At 40.3% G+C, this 25,331-nt stretch overlaps 1 protein-coding gene across 3 annotated transcripts in view; it reads left to right on the forward strand.

Annotated features, from left to right (window-relative positions):
- The window catches only part of LRP5 (LDL receptor related protein 5), a 153,805-nt gene that overhangs the window by 109,409 nt on the left and 19,065 nt on the right, over positions 1 to 25,331 (forward strand). For all 3 annotated transcript variants that reach the window (XM_069857779.1, XM_069857780.1, XM_069857781.1), the window contains 8 exons: positions 6,404 to 6,620; positions 8,037 to 8,326; positions 10,352 to 10,578; positions 10,906 to 11,090; positions 13,957 to 14,280; positions 17,312 to 17,514; positions 20,277 to 20,488; positions 21,019 to 21,209. In XM_069857779.1, the coding sequence (XP_069713880.1) occupies positions 6,404 to 6,620; positions 8,037 to 8,326; positions 10,352 to 10,578; positions 10,906 to 11,090; positions 13,957 to 14,280; positions 17,312 to 17,514; positions 20,277 to 20,488; positions 21,019 to 21,209 (1,849 nt within the window). The remainder of the gene's footprint in view (positions 1 to 6,403; positions 6,621 to 8,036; positions 8,327 to 10,351; positions 10,579 to 10,905; positions 11,091 to 13,956; positions 14,281 to 17,311; positions 17,515 to 20,276; positions 20,489 to 21,018; positions 21,210 to 25,331) is intronic.

The raw sequence follows: 25,331 nt of genomic DNA on the forward strand, positions 1-25,331 counted from the left end.
TAAGGAATTCTGATTGGCTACTGAAAGTGCGGATTGGTTTTTTGGACTCAACAGTTTTACCACGCTTTTTTTCCATATCAAGCTCATTATTTTATTTTCTTTCTTTCTTTCATGTTGTAAATAAAGATTATAAATGTGCTGGCAGTCCAAATTTCTTCAGCAGGAGTACAACTTAGTAAGTATTTATATAATGTGCTATTTCCCCAGAATTTTTAACTGCCTATAGAGTTGGGAAGATGTTTGGATTTGGAAAGGAGAGGGTAAAGATCTTACAGGACTATTCAAATCCCCTTGAAGAAAAGGGAAATCAGGAGAGATGTGAAAGAAAAATAAGATATGTGCATTGCAAAAATACTATTTTAACAAGTTGAAATTCCTCTTCACCTTTGTCAGACTAGTTAACTAGAAGTTGGAAAGGCATACTGTTCTTATAATGAAATTTCAGATTTGATTAAACTTAACTCATGGTGGTCAGCATTTCAGAATTTAAATGTATTTACAGAAGGTAAGATTTCCCTTAAGTGGCAATAAACAAATTGTACTTAAAAGTAAAACTAAAATATTCATTCAGTAGATCCTGTATGCTTTAGGGTCTAGCTACCATTTGCCATGAATTATTTTGAGAATGTTTATGTTTACCTTTTTTCCCCTGTTTGAAGAGTTTCGAAGCATACATCGTGTTCCTGCTTATGAAAGAGAAGTTGTAGAATTGAGCAGCTGAACCCTTAATCCTTTGATATCCTGTAAGCAGAACAAAGATCTGGAAATGGCAGGCTGATGTAACTCATATGGAAAACATTAGCTGCTCCAAGATGGAGTTTATAAAAAAGCAGGTTCAAAATCACAATCATGTTAACACAACCTTTTCAGCAAGAATTCTATCCATCAGTCAGTGTCTGTTAGAGCTTATTACATATATTTGTATTTTGAAATGTCTGCCTGAAATTTTTTGAAGTCCTAGGAGAGAATCAGGTGTGGTAGTGATTTGATATGGAAAAATATGAACAGATAAACGCTGCAAATAAATAACCACTTTGCATGATGGTATTATGAACAGAAGGAAAAGAATATGTTTTGTCTACGTTATTCCCAGAGAAAGCAGGAGATCACTGAAATGTAAATCTATACTCTTTCATTTGGCATCTTTGTAGTTGGTTGGTTTGTTGGGGGTTTGTTTGTTTGTTTGTTTGTTTGTTTGTTTGTTTGTTTGTAACAAGTCACTACTCAACTGTCTCACATTCATTTGTAAATGTAGATTTTAATTTGTATGAAACAGAACAAACTGATAAAGACAAAGTGCTGAAGTCACAGCATTTGAAACAACCAATTCTGGAGTATCCCATCAAAAAGCTGACATTGCTGGATTGTTGAGAAATTTGTGTGTGTGTGTAAGACTATCAGAAAAAGTTTTGAGTGCGGGATTTTATACCAGTGACTTTAATTTCATGTTACACACCAGCTACTTCGCCTGTAGGACAGGCCTGGCTACCTTACCACCACAGCTACAAGGTGGACCATAGCAGCAGGGATGGTTTGCTGTTACTGCTGTGCTTTAGGAGTCTGTAAAGGTATTTGTAAGGGAAAACTGTCAAAAAAAAAAAGAGTACTGACCTTCAGTAATCCTCCTTGGAATTCTCTTTACTTTTTAATATCAAAGTGGCTTTTATATTATGAGTAAAAATATGCCCCATATATGTAGCCATCGAGGAGTATCTTGTCATGCTGTATCCTCAACAGCTAAAATTACATGTTCTGCTGTGAGAAATGAGGAAATACCTCTTGGAGAAAGGAAAAGAATATGTAAGAAAAGGGGGGCAAATTGTTACCCACCGTTCAGTGGGGGTGTTTCACTCACCATGACTAGATTCATTCTCATGATCTTTTGGTTTATAGTTTATTCTAAATGTAAGTGTAGGTTTGCAGTTGGAAACCGACATTAACACCTTGTCAGTGTGACAGTTCAGAAAGTAATAATGAATGTCTACATCAACATCAGAACTTACCCGAAGTGAGAATGAAATGAAAGAAAAGCCACAATATTTCATGTAGGATTAATCCATGCAAGGTAATGACAATAGAAACCTGATGGATTTTATTTATGAGGTAGCCTAAAAATTGTTAAGGTGGACAGAAATTACCGACAACAATGAGAAACTGCATTCTAAATTCCTAAGTCCTGCTCAAGTGTTTGAGACAACAGACTGCTAAAAATTCAAATAGTCTTTGTTTTGAGTTTGGGGTTTTTTTTGGTGGAAAATGGCCAGATATGTCTGTCATCTGTCCATACCCACGCTTCTTTGATATAAGGGTTCTGATACTGTTTGTTTTAATGTTGTTCTCTTTTCTGCTTGCCAGTGCCTGCCAATACATGCCTAGCATTAAGTCCCTTTAGAGTAGAAAAAAGAGTTCACTTTTATCCCACAGCATTGATGAAAGGTGGTTGTGTTTCAGCTGTTAGAAATGTTAACAAATGGCTTGTACTCAGCTGAATATAGACTGTGGTACAGACTGCTAACAGCTACTTCACTTTTTCCTTTTTGAGCAAGGCTTCTTTACCCTCTGGGGTTTTCTACTTGTCTTCATTTTTCTTTGTCTTTCTTTCGTTTTGACTGTCACCCACATGATTTGTCTCACACGTTCTTCATCCAGCCAAAGATAAATAGGCTTTGTTCACTTGAGATGCCTTTGTAGAGTCTGCTGGTGAGAATCCCTAGAAGCCATTCATAGAATCACAGAATGGTTGAGGTTGGAAGGGAGGTCATCTGGTCCAACCACCATGCTCAAGCAGGACCACCTAGAGACAGTTGCCTGGGACTGTAATCAGTTGGCTTTTGAGCATCTCCAAGGATTGGGACTCCATAACCTCCCTGGGCAGCCTGTTCCACTTCTCAGTCATCCTCACAGCAAAAGAAAGTATAGGTGTCCTCTTCCACAGGGGAAGAGGAATAAATCCACAAAAGAAGAGCCATAAACCCACAATGCCTAATAATATGGCGTTATTGTCATTTGACTGTTGGTAAGCTGCTATGTCCACTTACTGCTTACATAATGATTTAGTAGCCCAAGAATTAGTTCACATTTGACTACAGTTTTGTCTGCAGCAATTGAATAAATTTTGTTTTATCTTAATGAATTAAATATAGGAGCAAGGTGTCAGAGTTATCTTTGTTGTTCTGTCAAAAGACGTCCTATATGTATGCTGAATAGTTGTTTTTATCACAGATGCACCTGAAATACAACTTCACTACGTGAATCACACTGATGTGTAGAATTTAATTGCATTGTTTTACTTTAATCTTCTTCAAAGAGCCAAGAGCTTTTGAATGTTATATTTGGAAAGGTTTGTTAAATCATTTTGCATATGCTGCAGCAGTAGCGTCTTAAAAAAAAAAAAAAATCACACCTTATCACTTTATGCTTTTTGTGTAATTCACTTCATCAAGGTGTTTGATGTTGATTTCATTTTGCCCACAACAGATTTTAGCTGAGCTAATTCAAGGACTTCTAGTGTGTGCCTGTGTTGAAGGGGGGGCTTTCAAGTGTTTCATATGGAAAGCACAGCAGATTTAGTGTTTTCCTAAGCTGAGATCCATTTATCGGTTATAGAAAGAGGATGAAAACTCCGAGTCAAAAAAAGCCTATTCTAGTCTCTTCATGCTAAATGATAAGGAATGGACCTTGGCAGTTCCCTTAGGCACCAGTCAGTGAGCTACATACCATTTCAGATGAAAACTGTTATTTTATTAGCTGTGCCATTTTAGTGGAAGGAGTTGTGCTTTTAACCATATTTAGAGGCCTGTTTATATATTTTTATTTTGTATCCTCATAGTTTCAGGTAATGTGCCAGAGTAGAGGTGAATCTCTGGGAAAATGGATGGCAGCAAAATTTGAAGTAAAAACTATGTATGTGTACCTATATTGAACTGCATGAGGCAGCTCCCTCTGCAAGCTTTGCCCTGGCTGCTACTAGGAGATAGTGTAACAGTTAAGAGTCTAATGGTCAGTTAGCGTTTCCTGCCTGTTGTCACAAATTACTTACCACTAAAAGGGCTTGATTGCCCACAGCACAGAAAAGCCCTCCAAGTCAGAGCTGCCTTTCTGTGTACAAGGGAAGCCTGCTTAGATTCACAGGTGTTCTGCCCACAGGACTGGGGAAAGAGTTGTTTGGGGGGGGGGAGAGAGTGCAAATACTTACTCCATTGCCTTCTTAGCCAAAATATTAAGCCATAAAGCATTTTATTGCTGTCTGATATCATATTTTAGATCTCCATTCCCACTAATGCTTGAACAGTTACGTAATGTAGGAATGCCACGGTAAGGTGGCCATGGAGCCTTCTCTTCTTCAGGATAAACCACCCCAACTCTTAGCATTTCTTCATAGCAGTCTTCCAGCCCTCTGATCATTTTCATGGCCTTTCTCTGGACCCACTCCAACAGGCCTGTCTTGAGCTAGGACTGCTGAGGATGCAGTACTCCAGGTGGGGTCCCTGAAGAGCAGCATAGAAGGGGAGAATCGCTTCCCTCCTCCACTGCTGGCCACATGACCACCCTGCTTCTTACACAGCCTGGGACATGATTTGCTTTCTGGGCGGCAAGCACGCATTGTCAGCTCAGTCCAATTTTTTATCCACTGGTATTCCCAAGTCCTTCTCTGCAGGGCTGCTCAATCCATTCATCCCGTGTCTGTATTGATACTGGGCATTGCCCTGACCCAAGTGGAGGACCTGGACATTGGCCTTGTTGAACTTCATGAGGTTCAGGTTATACTGTCCATATTTGTAAAAATAGTTGGAAATGTGGTAGTTTGATCATCACCCTGCTGATGCATTGTTGCAAAGGAAATGATGTCTTGTTTACTCAGTGTGGTACCAGTTTGGCTCCAGCACCTGAGAATGCATGATGAACTTTTGAACCTGCAGTATAGCCTGTGGGATTGATACTGTTTTAAATGAGTATTTGAAGTTTGCCTGGACATGATGTAATGAAATAATTGCCAAACTAGTTGACTTTTAACTGCAGGTACAGCTATTTATTTTTTAATATTTAATACTATATTTAGCTGAAAAAAAGATACTCATCTTCAGTCTCTGCTACTTCATCAAGTACTAGGTTTATTGGCTGATGCAGAACTCCCCCCAAAACTTAGTTTTCAGGAATGCCAGTATTATTTTTAACTGACTCCAGCATGAGGCTTTTTGTCTGAAAGGAATCCAGAGGTTTGCATTGTAGCTTGTGTTCAAATTCACATAAGCTGCTAGACAGTATTAAATTTCTCATTAAGTTCTCCTCTGTGGTTGAAGACATTTGCATTCTAGCATTGCAAGATACGCTGTTGTTATAGTGATGGTTTTTGTTTATAGCTTGGGTAGATATAGGGTGCAGTAGTTGACTGCTCTCCTCTGCTGTTTGGCTGGTGGTGGCTGGAAGATCTAGTGCATGTGGTGGGTTGGCCCTGGCTGGATGCCAAGTGTCCACCAAAACTGCTCTGTCACTCCCCTCCTCAGCTGGACAGGAGAAAGAAAATGTAGCAAAAGCCTCATGGATTGAGATAAGGGCAGGGAAAGACCACTCACTGTCATGGACAAAACCAAACTTGCCTTGGGGCAGTTAGTTTAATTTGTTGCCTATGAAATCAGAGAAAGGTAATGAGAAATAAAACCACATTTTAAAACACCTTCCCCCCACACTCTTTCCTTCTTCCTGGGCTCAACTTCTCTCAGAATTTACCTCCTCTCCACCAGTGGTGCAGGAGGACAGGAAATGGGGGTCGTGGTCAGTTCATCACATGTTGTCTTTGCTGCTCCTTCCTCCTCAAAGAGAGGGCTTCTTGTGCACTTCCCCTGCTCCGGTGTGGGGTCGCCGAAAAGGGAGACAGTCCTCCATGAACTTCTCCAACATCAGTCCTTTCCACGGACTACGGTTCTTCACAAACGTCTCCAGCATGAGTCCTTTCCATGGGGTGCAGTTCTTCAGAAGCAGACTGTTCCAGCATGAGTCTCCTGTGGGGTCACAGATTCTGCCGGCACACCTGCTCCACTGTGGGCTTCTCTCTTCATGGGGTCACAGGTCCTGCCCAGGAGCCTGCTCCAGCATGAGCTCTCCACAGGGTCACAGCTTCCTTCAGATGCATACACCTGCTGTGGTGTGGGGTCCTCCATGGGCTGCAGGTGGATATCTGCTCCACCATTAACCTCTTTGGGCTGCAGGGGGACAGCCTGGCTCACTATGGCCTTTACCATGGGCTGCAGGATAATCTGTGCTCTGATGCCTGGAGCACCTCTTCCTCCTTCTTCAGTGACCTTGGTGTTTGCAGAGTTGTTTCTCCCACATATTCTCACTCCTGTCTCCAGGAGACACCTGAGAGAAAATAATTTGTTTCCTTTTTTTCTCATACATGCCACAGGTCATAAATGTTGATGGAACAATGAGGAAAACCCTCCTAGAAGATAAGCTTCCACATATATTTGGGTTCACACTGCTGGGAGATTACATCTACTGGACTGACTGGCAGAGACGAAGCATTGAAAGAGTTCACAAGATAAAGGCTAGCAGAGACATCATTATTGATCAGCTGCCGGATTTAATGGGCCTTAAAGCAACAAGTGTTACGAAAGTGTTTGGTAAGCATCAGCAGTCATAGGATGGATCTATAGTACTTTCTAGGTGGGCTTGCTTTCATTAAATAACTGTTAATTGCTTGTAATGAGAATAACTGTAGTCTCATATGTTTGCATCATTTTAAAGGAAAACTGCACCTGTTGTTTGTAAAGTTGGGAAAATACAGTATTGCAGAAGAAGTATGGGCTTCCAATTTTTAGTGGCATCTGACTTAAGTCTTCCACAGCTTCCACTGCACTCTGAATTTTTGTGAGGAGAATTATTCCTGCCTCTGATATAGAAGAATCATTACTTGTGGTGCTCACTGAATTGCTTCATTTTCTGTTGCTTGTTTCTTCCAGTACAAAGTCCCAGTGACATTCAGTTAGCAGAATACTTTTTGCTGTGCTGGGTGGTATAGGTAGTTAGTGGCTGTTACAGGATTGCCTGAAATGGCACTTACATAATAACTTTAGCACCTAATTCGTACTTAAATTTTAACAATTTATTCTTGCCCTTAGCATGGGATCAGTAGCTAGAGCTGTATGTTCTTCCACTGCATCTGCTAAAAGGTGCAGCCGGTGTTTTAGGTCCTCTTCTAGCGTTCTTTCAGAGGAGTATGTCACAGGACCTCCTGGCTTCAGAAATAGCTTGTGAGAGCTGTGTTTTGAACACACAGATCTGTCTACTACTTGAAACACTGGAGTTTAGGCATAGCAGTAAGCAGATTCATTGGTCAGCTATTAAAATTACTGAGGATAGTTGCTACAGATAACACATGAAGTGGGTTGTCAAATTACAGCCTGCCAGGACATGGATTTTTAGCCTTTCAGGAAGCTTTACTTCAGTGATAACTGAATCCTCAAGCTGCAAGTTATGGCATCAGTCTGAAACATGTCTGGCCTATAAAAAGAAAATGAAAAGAAACCTGTTTGAGACTGATCATGGAGATATATAGATTTTTATTTTATTTTTTTTTCTGTGGGAACAATGTTTAAATTACTTAAATCCTTTGTTCTACCAGATGGAGAAAGAAACCATTTATCTTTCGGTCCTGACTTTCTCAGCTTTAAATTAAACAGCTGGGAACTCCAGTTGTCCAGCACTTTTCTCACAGTTTTTTAGCGCTGAGGTTTCAATAACCAAGCTTTACCTGTCTTCTATAAAGGATTTTAATCTTTGAGGAAACTAGAATGTATTTGTAGCAGTTATTTTTAGTACAGGAGGGATAGCACCAGGTTCCTAGTCCTTGGGTAGAAGGAAAGAAAAAGTTTTCATGCTTTTTTATTTTTTTGAATTCTCTGTTGACAACCCATGCTATTAATTTATTTTTGAAAATTATAATTACACTGTGTTTCCACTCAGCTTCCCCCCCTCCTCTTTACCCTCTACCTCCACAGTGCACCAATACCTGGTTTGTTTTGTTTTGTTTTTTTAAGGAACTAATTCATGTGCAGAGAACAACGGAGGCTGCAGCCATCTATGTTTCTTTACACCCCAGGAGATCAGGTGTGCCTGTCCCATTGGCCTTGAGCTGTTGAGTGACATGAAGACTTGCATCATTCCTGAAGCCTTCTTAGTTTTCACAAGCAGAGCAGCAATTCATAGGATTTCCCTTGAAACCAATAATAATGATGTTGCTATTCCTCTTACTGGAGTCAAGGAAGCTTCTGCTCTGGATTTTGATGTCTCTGATAACAGAATCTATTGGACTGATGTTAGTTTGAAGGTATTACCAACATGTGAATTCCCTGAATATAAGGCCACAGAGCATTTCCTTTGATCTGACAAAGGTCTCTGTTACACGATATGTCCTGCAGTTGCTGATTTTGTCTTTGAATTGCATCCAGGGAGGCTCTTGGAGTTGAAAACAGTTGCGTTGTTGAATGCACAGCTGGGTGACAGGCACCTTCCTGCTTCACATAAAAATCCAGGGTGATGTCTGCTCATACCAAATGCCTAGGTCTTGGATGCTACATCCACAGATGTATCTATTGTAGAAAAGCTGTTTTCATGTCACATAGTAGAGTAGTTTAAACACTGAGCTGTCAATCTCCCAAGTTTTCTATTCTCTTCCAGTTTTGCCTTGGAAGGCAATCTTACTCAATGTCAACATTTGGCAAGTGAACTTTGCATTGGTTGCTATTAGTCTGTGGCTCCAGGTCAGCACAGAAAAGGCCAGGGGACTTGTTCAGACCCCTCTACACTGTGTCAAACTCCCACTTGCCCTCAGTTCTATCTCAGTGTGCTCCCTTGGAGTTTCACATTTCCTGTGGCATGTTTGGTTCACATCCAGGCACGCTCTAAAGTGACTGTTGTGCTGTTCATTAGTGTTACTTTGCTTTTTGAAGTGAATTGGTAGAAAATGGCAGATTCACTTCACTGGAACTGGACTACTCTGTTTAGCCTAATAGCAGTTTTCTAAGAGCAATCAAATTTTCCTTGCCAACTAAGCCACAACATGGGAAAACTCACTTATAGGGACTACAGGGCGCGTGCAGTTCCATAGCCTCTCTGTGAAGACTAAGGAGGGTTGTGCTTCAGCATTAACAGTGCTGCTTGTAATGTGAATACCTTTTCTTCAGGAACAATGCCAATGTAATAAATTAGTGGACTACGTACACAGTTATTAAATAAATCTCATGCAAGCACATGGAGAGATGGAGCTGTGGTCATCTCAGCCGTGGAAAATACATTACTTCAGCTGCATCAGTGTGTAGATCCCAGTCTCACTTTATGCAGAACTGGAAAACATTTTACTTGTTTGTGGCCTCCTGAGCTATACAGCATATTATATTTTCTCACACACATCAGCGTATGTTTCAGTGTGTCTGAGTTTTCGTTCTCCTTGTTCCCTCATCTCCTGCAGCTTACCAGCAGGTAGGATGACTTTAGAGCTCATAGTCATCTCCCTTTCCTTTGGTAACTACCACTTCCCTGAACCCCACCTGCCCCTGGTTATAGGAGGACTCATTTTCATAAAAGGGATTATACTTCTTCTGAGATGTGCATTATGGCCTGTAAAATTATACTACATGATTTCTAGTTGTGATGTTTACCTTTAAGAATATGTAATGTTTCTTACCCTGGTACTTAAATTTATCAAACTATTAAGAAATTAATAGCTGAAGTAATAGCAGGCACGTAGAATGATTGCTTAGTGTTGATCATGAGGGGGGTAATTGTATGCTGGTCCTGGAAGTTACTAGTGATTTACCCGTGCCTTGTTTCACAGCTTCTTGTTAGGAGTAGTTTATTTACCTATACCCAGTCTTTACCCTGTGACTTGTTTTGTTGAGTGTGTGTAACTAAAATGTTGATGAAAGCAGCAAACTTGCTCCAGGTGACTGATCAGGAGCAACAATTCAGATTCCTCTGGATTGTTGTGTGTTTCTGAGACTTAAAACGTTACAGCGAATTAAATAATTAAAAAAAAAAAGAAATTGTGTGCAAATAAAAGAGGGAGAAAGTGAAGAATAATCTGCAGATACATAGTGCTTTCTGAAATTCATAGCCTTTTAAGATGTCAGACTGGTCATCACAAACCACTAACTTTCTGAAAATCCAAGTATTTTTATCCTGTGAGTTGCTCTATCTTTTTTGACAACAGAAATGTATTTTTAAAAATGTAACACAGTTTGTTGTGGGTTTTTTACTGATTTCTCTTTGTATACTAAACTTCATAATACTAATTCCTTGTATTTCAGTGGTGTAGGCATAAACATTGTAATATTTTTACACAATTGTTTTCCAGACCATAAGCCGAGCTTTCATGAATGGGAGCTCTGTTGAACATGTGGTTGAGTTTGGGCTAGATTATCCTGAGGGAATGGCCGTAGACTGGATGGGAAAGAACCTCTACTGGGCAGATACTGGAACGAATCGCATTGAAGTAGCCCGCCTGGATGGACAGTATAGGCAGGTCCTTGTATGGAAGGACCTGGACAACCCAAGGTCTCTGGCTCTTGATCCTACCAAAGGGTAAGGGACACTGTTGTTTTTCAGAGCTTTGTGTGTATATAGTTGTATGTGATAAGTTGATTGGCCATTTGTATAGCTCTGTTTCTTCAGGGTTTTTGAGAAGATAAACACTCCGCAACCCTGTGAGTTACAATGAAAAATTAAGAATTGTCAATCAGATTTTTCTGCCTTTGTCTAAAAAAGGAGTGCTGTAATACTGCACATAATGACCTGAGTTATTTCTTTTCAAAAAAATAAAATTAAAAAAACAAATCTGAAAATTAATTTAGAGAAATCAAAGCACGCACCTAAACACAATCTCACCTAACTGATGTACTCTCATTGCAGATACATGTACTGGACTGAATGGGGAGGTAAACCTAGGATTGTTCGAGCGTATATGGATGGAACAAACAGCATCACTTTGGTGGATAAAGTGGGTCGTGCCAATGACCTCACTATTGATTATGCAGACCAAAGGCTGTATTGGACTGACCTAGACACAAGCATGATTGAATCATCAAATATGCTAGGTAATCCAGTGTTATATTACACCAGCCAGTACAGAAATATGCACTGATGATATAAATTGGTCCACTGACCAATTGAATAATATGAAATTGGTGTAATATAATTGATATTAAATCTGTGTATATATTTTTCTTGTGAGAGGAAATGAAGGATTAAATGTTTAAGTAGATAGAAAAGCTTTCTAAATTAATAACCATATGATGATTTATAATAATGGTAGGATGATGTAATTTCTCTGTATTGATGTGAAATTGCCTGTGTCTTAACAAAGAAGAGTTGACCGCTGAGTTTCTCAAAGTGAGGACAACTTATAGATTCCCTGTAAACCGCTCCTGACTTCTAAGTCTGGAAAACTGATTTTCTGTTGAAGTACTATCTCTGTTTCCAGCTTCAGACTAGTTGTATAAGTTCAAAGCCAAAACCAAAATACTGCTTACATTTCCTGTAGTCTGAAAGGTTGTACTGCTACTTCTCCAGCATATTGTAACATATTTTGTATGCAACTTTATCCATTTTCCTATATTCCACTGGAATTTCATTTATACATACAAGGGATGTGCTGAGTTTTACTAAACTTCCACGCTGATATTGACATGATATCTAGGTGGATAAAAGAACCAAGGTTTTTTTTTCTCTAGCTGACATGGAACTTTTGTATCTCCTAGATGTTTTGTAAATATTACATGGTCTTCTAAATGGTTTTAGCTGAAGCAGACAGGGATTTCTTTTTGTGTTTGTATTGATTTCCAAGTGCCACACAATGACAGGATCAGAAATGGAATCTGTGACCTGACATCCTATCCCCATTGCATTTCCAAGGAAAGGCTTTTGTGAGATAGAAGTAAATGCTTCTGAGATTCCAATGAAATCAAAGCTTATGTGGCAGAACATACAGTGTTTAATCAAACTCAGACTGCATTGTTACAGCAATGCTATGATTGATGACATCTTATTTCCCTACAACCCTTCTTATTTTTTTTTAAATTTGTGAAATTTGCTACCATTAGATTTCTTTAAGATGTTATTGTGTATGCATTGCTCCAGAGTATAGAAAATCTACTAAGCTAACAAAATCTACTAACAAAATAGCCAGAGGCAAGGTTGAAATAGAATCTGTTTGTGGCATTGAGAAGAAACATAGTATTGAAATCACCTGTGGTAAAGTAAACTAGTTCAGAAAGCTGAACCTACTATTAATACTTAGTTGTGATGAGAAAGTAGAAGGATGAGCACTAAATCTAGCAGTGTTGCAAGCTGTTTTTTTAGTTAGCAGATTATAATGACTTGGGTAGACTTCTGGCAGGTAAGCTCATCGGTTAGGGAAACAGTATTAGACTTGGCCTACATTATGCAGTGCCAGTCTCCTTGCCAGGAGAGATCTGAATGAGTTCTGCTGTTAGAAGCGTCTACCCCATCAACAGTGAATAAAGCACTCCTAAATGGATGAATGAATACTTTCCTAGCTTAATCTTGAGCGTTATAAACATTACTCAGTAGGAGAAAAATAACTGTCTTGGGAGATTTTCCTTCATCTACTGACTATCAAAATTCAATTAGACAGCTTATCTGTTTCCTTCAAAGGAGCCTGAATTCATCACTGTGAACCAGAATTGCTCTTAGAAGTATCTGAGAGCTTGCAGGATATCTGTCCCTCTAACTTGGACACTTCAGATGCCTAAAAGTATTTGGGAAGGCTACTTTTATATTTAGTTCTGATGATTTGTAGGGAAATGTCTTCATATTCTAGTTTTTGATGTTTTCATTCCTTCTCTAGTCTTGGCCAAATGGAAGAGAGCATTATGGAAAGTAGGGCGGGGGAATTAAAATGGGATATTTTGTGGACTCTGCATTGAGCAAGCAGGAGGAGATGATGCCGATGAAAGTAACATCTTCATTTGATATAAAATGGCAAAGATTCATAGAAATTTATGTTTGAAAAATTTAGGAAGGTGGTTTACTGTAGGACTTTATCTGCTCCAGTAGTGTATCTCTGGCAGAAGTCATCTATTGGTATTTTGGTAGGAACGGTTGGACTCGGTGATCCGGTGGGTCTCTTCCAACCTGGTTATTCTGTGATTCTGTGATTCTGTGATATTGCTCTGGAAGGTGTTAAATCTGTTATGAACGTTGCTAACTGAGCGACTGAGCGTGGGATTATTAGGACTTCTGCCAAACAAATGGTTTCCTAATCTCTTGGGGTAGTCATATGTTAAATTGCACTGCAAAATATTTGTGTTTCTTGAGTGAAATATTGTAATTTCTCATAGCTGTTCTATGTGAATCTCAAGTTTATTGTGTGTTGTTTATTTTGTGCATATTAATTGGGGGTTTTAATGGCCAAAGCGATTCCTGGGACTAATACTATTCTTGAATATGTTTTCCAATATCTGTTTGGGATGATAAGCATGAGGTATTTATTTAAGCATATATTTATTTACGCATATATTGTACTTAATATATGCTTAAATATTTATATTTGAGATATTTATACTTAGACATATTTAAATTTATATATAATAATATATAAGGTATACTATTAGGCATATATTAAGCATATTGATATAATAATATGTAAGATATAATATTAAGCACATATTAAGCATAGTGATATTTATTTGAATGATGATACACTGGCACAGTTTCAAATTGCTCTGTAGGCAAAAGAGTTTTGGGGTAAGGTTTTTGAATGCAGTTGTTCAGCAGATGCTGCTTGAGCAGATACTGTTTAATAATGAATCCCATGATGCTGGCTCAGGAAATGAGGTTTTGTTTTAAAAAGGGAAGAAAAAACTTTTTCTTTATGCTGGTCACACTTCTCATTTCATAACTCGGGAACTGTCCTTTGGTTAATTATCCTTATTTTTGCAGGGCAAGAACGAGAAATAATAGCAGATGATCTACCTCATCCGTTCGGATTAACCCAATACAGTGACTACATCTACTGGACAGACTGGAATCTTCACAGCATAGAAAGAGCAGACAAGACCAGTGGGAAGAACAGAACGCTTATTCAGGGCCATTTGGATTTTGTGATGGATATATTAGTCTTCCATTCTTCACGTCAGGATGGCTTGAATGATTGTGTGCAAAATAATGGCCACTGTGGTCACTTGTGCCTTGCCATACCAAATGGATTTAGATGTGGCTGTGCTGCTCATTACACCTTGGATCCCAACAGCAGGAACTGTAGTTGTAAGCTTTTTTGTTTGCTACTATGGTCTTCAGTGCTTGTGGCTCCCAGGTACTTGTGATCCCTTTCAGTTTAGAAAGGAAAAGGATATCACAAGTCCATTTCAAATGTTCTGGCTTTAGAAGTAATCTTTAAATATGGGGACAGAGTATGGAGTTTTATATCTATTTTTGTGACGTGAACTATGGCTGAAGATTTGTATTTCAAATCTTAGAAATAATAGTGCTGTCAAGTCTGATCTTTCTTGTTTTACTAGAAGTTCTTTCTAAGTGATTTGTGTGATTGGAGCTTTCCTAGTCCTTACTTAAGTGTGTAGGTGGGTGGGAAAAAAATCTAAACAGAAGATATCTTTTTCCCTTAAGTGTTTACTAAAGTCAGCAAAAATAACATCTAGTAAATAGTCTGTGCAAGGTGCCCATGCACTTGAAATATATATATGTTTGTTTTCCTCCTGGATATGATATTATGAGCCTGCCAGTTCACTGGTTATCCAATAAGAATTTAAGTTTCTAGTAAAAATAGCAGATGAATAGAAAATGGACTGTTGCCTGGAGATGTTCAAGGCCAGGTTGGATGGGGCTTGGGCAGCCTGATCCAGTGGGGGGTGTCCCTGCCCATGGCAGGGGGTGGAACTGGATGATCTTTAAGGTCCTTTCCAACCCAAACTGTTCTATGATTCTATGATTCTATGAAAAAATAAACCATGAAAGCCCTGAGCATCTTGGCACATTAGCATATAAGGAAATTTTAACTAATGAAAGGATGGGGCTATGAAAGGCAGGTCCTAGTTGACTAATCTGGTCTTCTATGACAAGGTAACCTGCTCAGTGGACAAGGGAGAAGCTGTGGATGTTGTTTACCGGGACTTCAGTAAAGCCTTTGACACTGTCTCCCACAGCATTCTCTGGTAGAAAGTGACTGTTCGTGGCTTGGATGGGTATTCACTAGTTAAAAAACTGTCTGGGTGGGCAGGCCTGAAAAGTGCTGGTGAATGGAGTTTAATCCATTTGGCAGTCTGTTACAAGTGGTGTTCCCCAGGGCTCAGTGTTGGGGCTGGTTTTGTTTAATATCTTTATCAATGATCTGAATGAGGGAATCAAGTGCACCCTCAGTAAGTTTACAGATGACATCAGGTTGGGCAGGAGTGTTGATCTGTTTGAGGGCAAGAAGGCTTTACAAGAAGCATCTAGACAAGCCAAGGCCAGTTGTATGAGGTTTAACAAGGACAAGTGCTGGGTCCTGCACTCGGGTCACAACAACCCCATGTAGTGCTACAGGCTTGGGGAATTGTGGCTGGAAAGCTGCCCATCAGAAAGGACCTGGGAGTGTTGGTCAGTAACCAGCTGAACACGAGCCAGCCATGTGCCCAGGTGGGCAGCAGCATCCTGGCTTGTATCAGAATTAGTGTGGTCAGCAGGAGTGGGAAAGTGATTGTGCCCCTTTACTTGGTGCTGGTGAGGCCGCAACTTTGAATACTATGTTCAGTTTTGGGCCCCTCATTACAAGAAGAACAAAGCGGTTGAAGGGTCAGGAGAACAAGTCTTAAGAGGAGCGGCTGAGGGAACTGGGGTTGTTAAGTCTGGAGAAAAGGACACTGAGGGAAGACCTTATCACTATTACTACCTGAAAAGAGGTTGTAGCGAGGTGGGTGTTGGACTCTTCTCCCATGTAACAAGCTATAGAGTGAGAGCAAATGGCCTCAAGGTGCACCAGGGAGGGTTTAGATTGGATATTAGGAAATATTACTTTACCAAAAGGATTGTCAAGCATTGGAATAGGCTGCCTGGGGATGGGTTGAGTCACTGTGCCTGGAGGTATTTTAAAGATGGGACACGGTTTATTAGAGGACTTGGCAGTGTTAGGTTTATGGTTGGACTCCATGATCTTAAAGGTCTTTTCCAGCCTAAACGATTCTATGATAATATAGGAAAACCTTTGACTGTGTATGGTCTGCTGTTACTGGTTTTACTTAAATTCCACATAGGGAAAAAAGTTATTTTCAATTACTTTCTGGGTGAGGGTGTACAGGCTGGAGAATTGGGCCTGTGAGAACGTCATGAGGTTCAACAAGGCCAAGTGCAAGGTCCTACACCTGGGCCAGGGCAATCCCTGATTTCAGTGCAGAATGGGGGATGATGTGATTGAGAGCTGCCCTGCAGAGAAGGACTTGGGGGTGCTGGTTGATGAGAAGCGCGGCATGAGCAGTGTGCGCTCACAGCCCAGAAGGCCAACTGTGTCCTGGGCTACATCAAAAGAAGTGTGACCAGCAGGTCGAGGGAGGTGATTCTGCCCCTCTGTTCCTCTCTTCTGAGACCTCCTCTGGAGTACTGTGTCCAGTTCTGGAATCCTCAAGATAAGAAGGATATGGAGCTGTTAGAATGCGTCTAGAGTAAGGCCACGAAGATGACCAGAAGGCTGGAGCACCTCCCAGAAGAGGACAGGCTGAGAGAGTTGGAGTTGTTGAGCCTGGAGGAGAGAAGGCTCCGAGGAGATCATAAGATTCCAGTACCTGAAGGGGGCTACAAGAAAGCTGGAGAGGGACTGTTCACAAAGGCTGTAGTGATAGGATGAGGGGGAAAGGGTATAAACTGAAGAGGAGCAGATTTGGGCTTGGCGTAAGGAAGAATTTCTTCATGATGAGAGTGGTTAGGGACTGAAACAGGTTGCCCAGGGAAGCTGTGGATGCCCCATCCCTGGAGGTGTCAAGGCCAGGTTGGATGGGGCCTTTGGCAGCCTGACCTAGTGGGATGTGTCCCTGCCCACAGCAGGAGGGTTGGAACTGGATGATCTTTAAGATCCCTTCCAACCCAAACTATTCTGTGATTCTGTGTGCACATTTACACTTTGGAAGTACACACAGAACAATTTTTAAATTAATAGCAAAAATCTTCAATGACAAATTACCTTAGTTTTCATTGTAAACATAATTCTCTCTCTGGGATTTTGACCTGAATATTCTTTGTCTTCTGTGTGTATGTACTTTTGACCACGTGGGTTGCATTTTCTTATGCTTTCTGCTTTGACTTGTTTCAGCCCCTGCCAGCTTCCTGTTGTTCAGCCAGAAATCTGCAATCAGCCGGATGGTACCAGATGATCAGCAAAGCCCAGATATCATCCTGCCTATGCATGGTCTAAGGAATGTCAAGGCTATTGATTATGATCCCTTAGATAAATTAATCTACTGGGTAGATGGACGTCAGAATATAATAAAGAGAGCCAAAGATGATGGCACCCAGGCAAGTTTACATGGTGTATATAGTTTTGGTCAGTCTTTTTGTATGCTTTGTACTTCATACTTGACATTCGCGTTTCATCCTCTGCACCAAAGTATCTGATATCAGTTTAAACTTTACTCTTCCCAGCACTTGTTCATGTATATTCTATTTATATGTGAAAGTTGCTGAAGGCTTTTAGGATCATGGTTTTCATTTATAGACAAAGAAGTGTAGTAGTAATACAGTACATCATACGTATTTGAAACTATAAGCCTTGAATTGCAGACTTTAGTTAAGGATGGGCACTGAAGTGAGGCAGACTCACTATTTATACTCTGGACAGATAAAATATATTTTAAAATGAGTATTGTGCATGCCAATTTTGTGATAAATTTGTCATCATTGTAAAGCTCTCTCAATATGAAACCTCTCAGCTATCCAATCTGTTGTTAAATCCTGAGTAAATGTAGAGTTGATTGCCGTGCCGAACAGGGATAGGCTTAGCCTCTTGCTTTTTTTGCTGAGTTGGGGACATTATTCTTTTACACTAAATAGTCACACAACAGTGAAAAGTGTACTGTTCTTCTGGGCAGTGTTATGTATTAAGATAGCATAACTCTCAGGTCAAGATAACAGATTCTTTAAAAACTGTGCTTTGGATAAAAATGTAAAATGAAATTACAAATGGGCAAGTTATATCTTCATAGTCCTTGGGCACTTGTATCTGAACAGTATGACATGATGTCAATGGAAATGAACTGGTCTCTTCACGCATCTGAGACATAGAGGTTTTAGGGTTTCTTTAATGGAAGAGATGCCAGTTTTATTCTCTTGGCCATTTCTTTTAAGATGGGGAGGAGGTATTTTGGCATGAGCAGCTAGCTGGATTGAGAAAGTTTTATTATTGCTTTTCGGCAGCTAGGTGCTAATTGTTGTAGTCTAGCTTCTCTTTGGTACTTGCTAGGTGCAAATTGCAATGGAGATTGATTTGCTCTATGTCTTCCCGTACCTTGATCACACAACTTTGAAGACAGATCCCCTGCAAATTTTGACTTTCCAATTTTCACTAACTATATTTAATTAATTTTACTAAATTTGCATATAAATTTCATACATGTGTAATGTTACCTTTGATTTCAGGAAAAAATTTCAGGCAGCCTAAAGAAGCAAAATAGAGATAAAGCTTTATATAAAAATTAAAAGCCTGTATTTCACTGTGCAAAACATGGAGGCTTAAAACCAAATTGTGGAAAGCGATGAAACTGGTGAAGGGGCTGGAGAACAGGCCTTATGAGGAACGGCTGAGAGAGCTGGGGTTGTTTAGCCTGGAGAAGAGGAGGCTGAGGGGAGGCCTCATTGCTCTCTACAACTACCTAAAAGGAAGTTGTGGAGAGGAGGGTGCTGGCCTCTTCTCCCAAGTGACAGGGGACAGGACGAGAGGGAATGGCCTCAAGCTCCACCAGGGGAGGTTTAGGCTGAACATTAGGAAAAAATTTTTCACGGCAAGGGTCATTGGGCACTGGAACAGGCTACCCAGGGAGGTGGTTGAGTCACCTTCCCTGGAGATGTTTAAGGGACGGGTGGACGAGGTGCTAAGGGGCATGGTTTAGTGTTTCGTAGGAATGGTTGGACTTGATGATCCGGTAAGTCTTATCCAGCCTGGTGATTCTATGATTCTGTGAAATATAACTTTCACAAGTAATACTGTGTTGGGTGATTAATTTGACTTAAGCTGAGCATGGAATGGTGTCTTTAGCTTTCTTGACCCATATGAACTTTTTCTGGTACTGTCTTTGTGTTTCAATTTGGAGCACTCTTATTAGGACACTTAAGGAAGCCACTGCTTTCCTCTCACCTTTATCATGTCACCAGAAGAAGTCACCTTTGAAGGCTACTTCGATGATGGCAATCCTGCCAGTAGTATTACTGTCCAAATAGCACTGGGTTTGACTGTACCCTAGTGGACCCTGTGTAATGTTGAATAAACAATAAAAAGATTATTTTCCTTTATGGATTTCTTTTTATGCCCTACTTCTTTTCACAGAAATAAAGTATTGAAGTCTATGTTAGTGTTCAACATAGAGTTAAAATGTGTAGTAAACAGTATGTTAGTTAGATTGGGAGGGGTTGAGGGTAATGATTCCCGGAACTTGGCAATAACAACAAACTTTGTAAGGTCTGTCATAAAGATGTGAGGGTGAAAGCAAGGTGATGTTGTTAGTATGGCTGTGAGGCAGACCTGTACCCATTTGACACTTAAGCATACAGAACTAAGTTTCATTAAAAGATTTTAGTTTTTAAGAGAAGGTAGGACATAAAGAAAGTCAATATCTAATACATTACAAGTAATAAAGTAAGGAGACTTTGGCCAGAAAGATTTGTTCAGCTGACTGTATAACAGTGCAGGCCTGGCTAGAAGGCTGCCTTGTTTCTTGCATTGTTTCATTCAAGATTCTTCCATGCATAAACATTCAGTATCAGTTTCTTCTGGCTCCTACTTATTAAGTCTACTTATAGGAGGCCCCACAACTGCTTTCATGGGAGTTTGCCATAATCTAACAGTTTTTGTCCAAATGTTTTTCCTTTAATCTAGAGTTTGAATCAAATCTTTCTTTATTTTTTGTTAAGCCGTCTCTCATTTCTAGTATTTGCTGTTTCCTTGTGGGTGGTTTTTAGTGTTTCTGGACTGTCAGGTGGGTAAACCGTGCTTTCTGTTCAATCAGTGTTCTTCAGCCATAATCAGAATGATTAGTGGAAATTATTCCCCATATGCTTTCTTGCAGCCTTTCACTGTCATGGGTACTCCGAACCAAAGTCAGAACCCAGAGAAGCAGCCACATGACCTCAGCATCGACATATACAGCCATACCTTGTACTGGACCTGTGAGGCCACAAATTCAGTCAATGTCCACAGGCTGAACGGCGAGTCAATTGGGATGGTGCTGCGAGGGGATCATGACAAGCCCAGAGCCATTGTAGTGAACGCAGAACGAGGGTGAGATTGCTTTCTGTACCTTGTACACAGCGCTCTTGGGATGTATGTCAGCTGCGTGTGTGACTCGGTGTTGCATCTGTATTTTTTTAAAAGGGAATTTTTTGCATATTTAATTGTTCAGGAAGGAGGCAACTGTTTGTCCAGTTCTGGCTTTTAAAGGTATTGAGCTGCTTCTCTCCATTGCTGCCTACTCTGATACGCCAACTTAGACGTTCACACAACCATATCATTAGTTATAGTGAGGAACTATCTCAGGTAGGGAAAGCAGAGCAAGCCCACCTTATCCTGTTCACTGCTTAAGCCCACAGCCCCACTATCTAGTAGGAAAACCAGCAGAGATATCGTTGTTTTTATATCATTGGTTTTGGTGTTCTGCAGCTGACAGATCTGGATGTTTGCAGGTAGGAGAAACAGTCACCACAGTCATCCCTGTGTAAACAGTTCCCACTTACAACATAGAATCTGTGTGCAAAGGTGAGTTGACTCCCTTCTGAAACTCTCAGTTAAGTGACTGTTGTCTTTGTTCTCAGGTACATGTACTTCACCAACATGCAAGAGCGAGCTCCTAAGATTGAGCGTGCAGCACTTGATGGTACAGAGAGAGAAGTGCTTTTTACAACTGGGTTGATCCGACCAGTAGCACTGGTGATTGACAACAAACTTGGAAAGCTTTTCTGGGTGGATGCAGATCTAAAGCGCATCGAAAGCTGTGACTTGTCAGGTATGTGGTATGCAGTTAAACATTTGGAGCAGACTGTGCATATTATAGGACATTATTCCCTCTTTGATGCTGACCCCAGTAACTTCTATCTCCACTGTTGCCAGTTCTGTGTAGGCAGTCAGATAACAATTGCTGGTGGGCTCCCATCTTTGATGTGGTGGGTATAAACATTTCTGTAATGATTGCCACCATTTGAGAGAGCCATTTGACTTTTGATATGTTCTGAGAGCAACTTTTGGAAGATCAGATTTAAATAGGTGTTGCCACTCATGGAACCCCTAAATCACCTCCCCTGTACCCTTTTCTTTTTTTCCCCTTATGGTCTGAAAAGTTTGCACAACTGTTTGATTTTAGTTTCTGTGAATTTTACACCTTAGTAAATCAGAGTAGCTTGAAACAAACAGCAGGAAGGGGAATGTGTTTCTTCTAAAATGGATGATAAGGCAGCTCATATGTTTTGCAGTGTTGCAAAACGAGAGAGATGTCAGCTCACTGCAGTTTTCCCTTATTAATAAAATAAAGCATCACCCCATGTTCCTAGCAATAGCACCTCATAGGTCTAGAGAGGGCTTTTCATCACTGACTTTTAAAAGCACCTGAAGAAGTGGAGAAACAGGCTCGCTCATTTGGTGAGTGATCCAAGGGCCCTGCTTTCTGACTTGTAATTCACACTCCCATCATCATCTGTGTATCAGGAGATTAAACTCGTAGAGGAAGTACAGAGAGAAGTGAATTAGTGTAAGGGAGTAGAAGCTAGGCTATTCTAGTGATTGGTATTTGCTATAAAAGACTGATTCTCTAATTTTTGGTGGCTCTTATCTTCTTGCCATGCGGTCTTTCTTGTGTGTTGTAGTGAGACAGTGAACTAAACCAGAAGAAATCTATTTATTTTTTCACAAGGACAGTTCACATTTGAGCATCTAATACTGACGCAAAGTCAGATTCGTATCTGTTCTGCCAGAGAGGAGAAAAAAACCTTAAAACTGGAGCTGAGAAGATAAAGCAGCCCCTGTCTTTCATCAGTTGTTGAGCTGGATAGAGGGGTATTGTCAAACTGCCTGTGTAGCTGTGAAATGTCCAATCCAGAATAGGTGTCAGAGAACTGACAAAAATTTGTAGGAGGAAAGAAGATAGGAGGGAGACAGCACTTGGCCTACGAAACAGAAGAAAACATTGACAGAGTGGGACACACAACATGAAATGCATTAGAGATACTGAGAGGGTTTTGTCTAGTGATGAAAGGAGAAATGCTGTAGGAGGAAATCCAGAAATTAAAAGGACAAGAAAAAAAGCGACAGATCATGCAGTTATTGTGACTAAAGGTTTATCCACAGATGCAAGAGAGAGAAAAAAGGCAACAGAGAAGATTATGTGGAAATCATGTACTTTGGGCGAAGGGAAACATACTGGGGAGAAATTAATAAAGGGAGGATGGGATCAGTCACTAGTGCTGCTACTGATAAATGTAATAGCCGCATTACTTAATGAAAATGTAGCATACAGCAGGCTGTATGCCTAGGTGTTCTGCTTAATGTACGTAAGCATCCTTTTTTCCCCGTTTGATTTAGCACACATGCAAGGTGGAGTCACATCTAGCAGATGGGGGCAAGCAAAGTGCAGGTGTTTCTTGCTTGTTATGTTACAGGCTGGAAGATGGACTATGTCCTTGCATAGAACAACATAAAATGTGGAGCAGTCTGTTTATTATTGTTTTAGATTTAAGTCTTGAATGAATAAGGCCTGACAATAGGACTTAAGTAAATGATATTGAATAAATTGGCGGCTACGGCAATCACATGCTTGTAGTGGTATCCTGTGATTGCAGTTTCCTTTGTATGCATTCTTCTTTTTCGTGACATTAAAACTGCACTTATGCATATGTTTGCATAATGGATATATATTTTAATCCAATTCCTTGGATCATTTTACAGGGAAAACTAAACTTTCTTTGGATAGTATTGAATCAAAGCTTTTAGTGCACATTTATTTGATGGGGTCACAGCTAAAGAATCGAACCCTGTAGGTAAGATAAAAGCAGCGAAAAGCTACAGGATTGAAAGAGAACAATGTTTATTAACTAAAGGATATGTATCACCTAGCCAGAAAACTGTGGTTGTATTTGATCCAGCTGAGCTCACTGTAATTTGATTCACTGAACTGTTTATTTTTTCAAATGAGTTAATTCAGAATGTTTTGTAGTCATGCATCACAGCTCCAGAAGAAATTTGACAGCCGAAGTCATGTTGGATGTTGGCTTGAATTAGTTCCTTTAAAAAATGAAGCAGCTGAATAAATCAGACCAAAATTTTGTACAGCATGCTTTGTGATCAGTTAAACTGATCTAGACAGCCTTATGTCCTCCTAGGCTTGGGTAGATGATGTGGGATTTTTTCAGCTTGGACTACACCCTGATTAACAGCATCCTGCTATATCATGGAATAATGTCAGACAACCAATGCTTAGCTTTCAGAGAGAGATGAAGGAACTAGAAAGCTGTCTAAGAGTTTTCTTTACAAGGTTCTTGAATTTTTCAGATGAAGTTTTTGCGTCTTTTTAGACACTCATAAGCCATCTGCAAATACTTCGCCATACCAGTCAAGTAGTGTTCTATATTATTGCTGAAGTGACTCAAAAGGTAAAATGACTGCAGTGAAAACATACTTGGTTTTCAATTAGGCTTTTAATAGATGAACTGTGTGTCGTTCCGTTTTAATGTTCTTTACATTTAATTATCAATGTCCGTCTTGAAAGGACTACACATCTGTTTCATTCTGGGGATCAAAGTATTTAATATCTATGGAAATTCAACGCATCTTTACTTTTTACGTGTTTTCTTTTGTCTAACCATATCTGTTGAAAATGTCCTTTTATTTATTCAGATTGAGATTTTAATTTTGATAATTCTTCTAAACAACGATTTAGTAGTGTCATCCAGTGCTATAGGTGCCCTTTACCTCTCCTTCTAAAAGTTACTTATTAATAATTTGGATTGTCCTTTAATCAAGATCAAATCCAATGGAATTATAGTATGGATTAATTAACTTGTCCAGTGCTATCTGCAGCAGCTTCCCAAATCACCAGTGTTCAGCTTCTTGCAGATGAGGGAGAAAGAAGATGCTACTTGATGTACAGACCCAAAACCTACTGAATGCCTGTTTTAAGCCTGGATTTGAGAGGCTATTCCAACAGGATATGGAGGTGGCTGAGGTACTCGACAACTTTTTTGCCTCAGTCTTCATTGGGAAGGGCACAGGCCACATCACCCAAGTCACAGGAGGCAAAGGCAGGGACTGGGAGATGAAAGAACTGCGCACTGTAGGTGAAGATGGGGTATGAGACCATCTAAAGAACCTGATGGTGCACGAGTCCGTGGGACCTGATAAGATGCATCCGCAGGTTCTGAGGGAACTGACAGATGAAGTTGCTAAACCAGTATCCATCATCTTTGAGAAGTCATGGCAGTCTGATGAAGTTCCCACTGACTGGAAAAGAGGAAATATAACTCCAGTTTTTAAAAAGGGAAACAGGAACACCCGGGTAACTACAGGCTGGTCAGTCTCACCTCTGTGTGTGGCAAGACAATGGAGCAGATCCTCCTGGGAACTCTGCTGAGGCACAGGGATTTGATGGATGGACCACTCAGTGAATGAGGAATTGGCTGGATAGTCGTACTTAAAGAGCTGTGGTTAATGGCGCAATATCCAAGTAGAGACTGATAATGAGTGGTATTCTTCAGGGTTTGGTATTTGACCTGTGTTGTTTAACATCTTTGTCACAGACGTGAACAGTGGCATTAAGTGCACCCTCAGCAAGTTTGCCAGTGACAGCAAGCTGTGTGGTTTGGTCGACACATGGAAGGAAAGGGATGTCGTAGAGAGGGATCTGGACAGGCTTGAGAGGTGGGCCTGTGCGAACCTCATGAAGTTCAACAAGGCCAAGTGCAAGGTCCTGCACCTGCGTGGGGGCAATTCCAAGCACAGATACAGACTGAGAGGAGAACGGATTGAGAGTGTCCCTGAGGAGAAGGACTTGAGGGTGCTGGTGGATGAGAAGCTTAACATGAGGCAGTAAAGTGCACTTGTGGCTCAGAAAGCCAGCCAAATCCTGGGCTGCACAAGAAGC

The sequence above is a fragment of the Phaenicophaeus curvirostris genome, chromosome 5, assembly GCF_032191515.1.
Source record: "Phaenicophaeus curvirostris isolate KB17595 chromosome 5, BPBGC_Pcur_1.0, whole genome shotgun sequence".
Taxonomy (NCBI): Eukaryota; Metazoa; Chordata; class Aves; order Cuculiformes; family Cuculidae; genus Phaenicophaeus; species Phaenicophaeus curvirostris.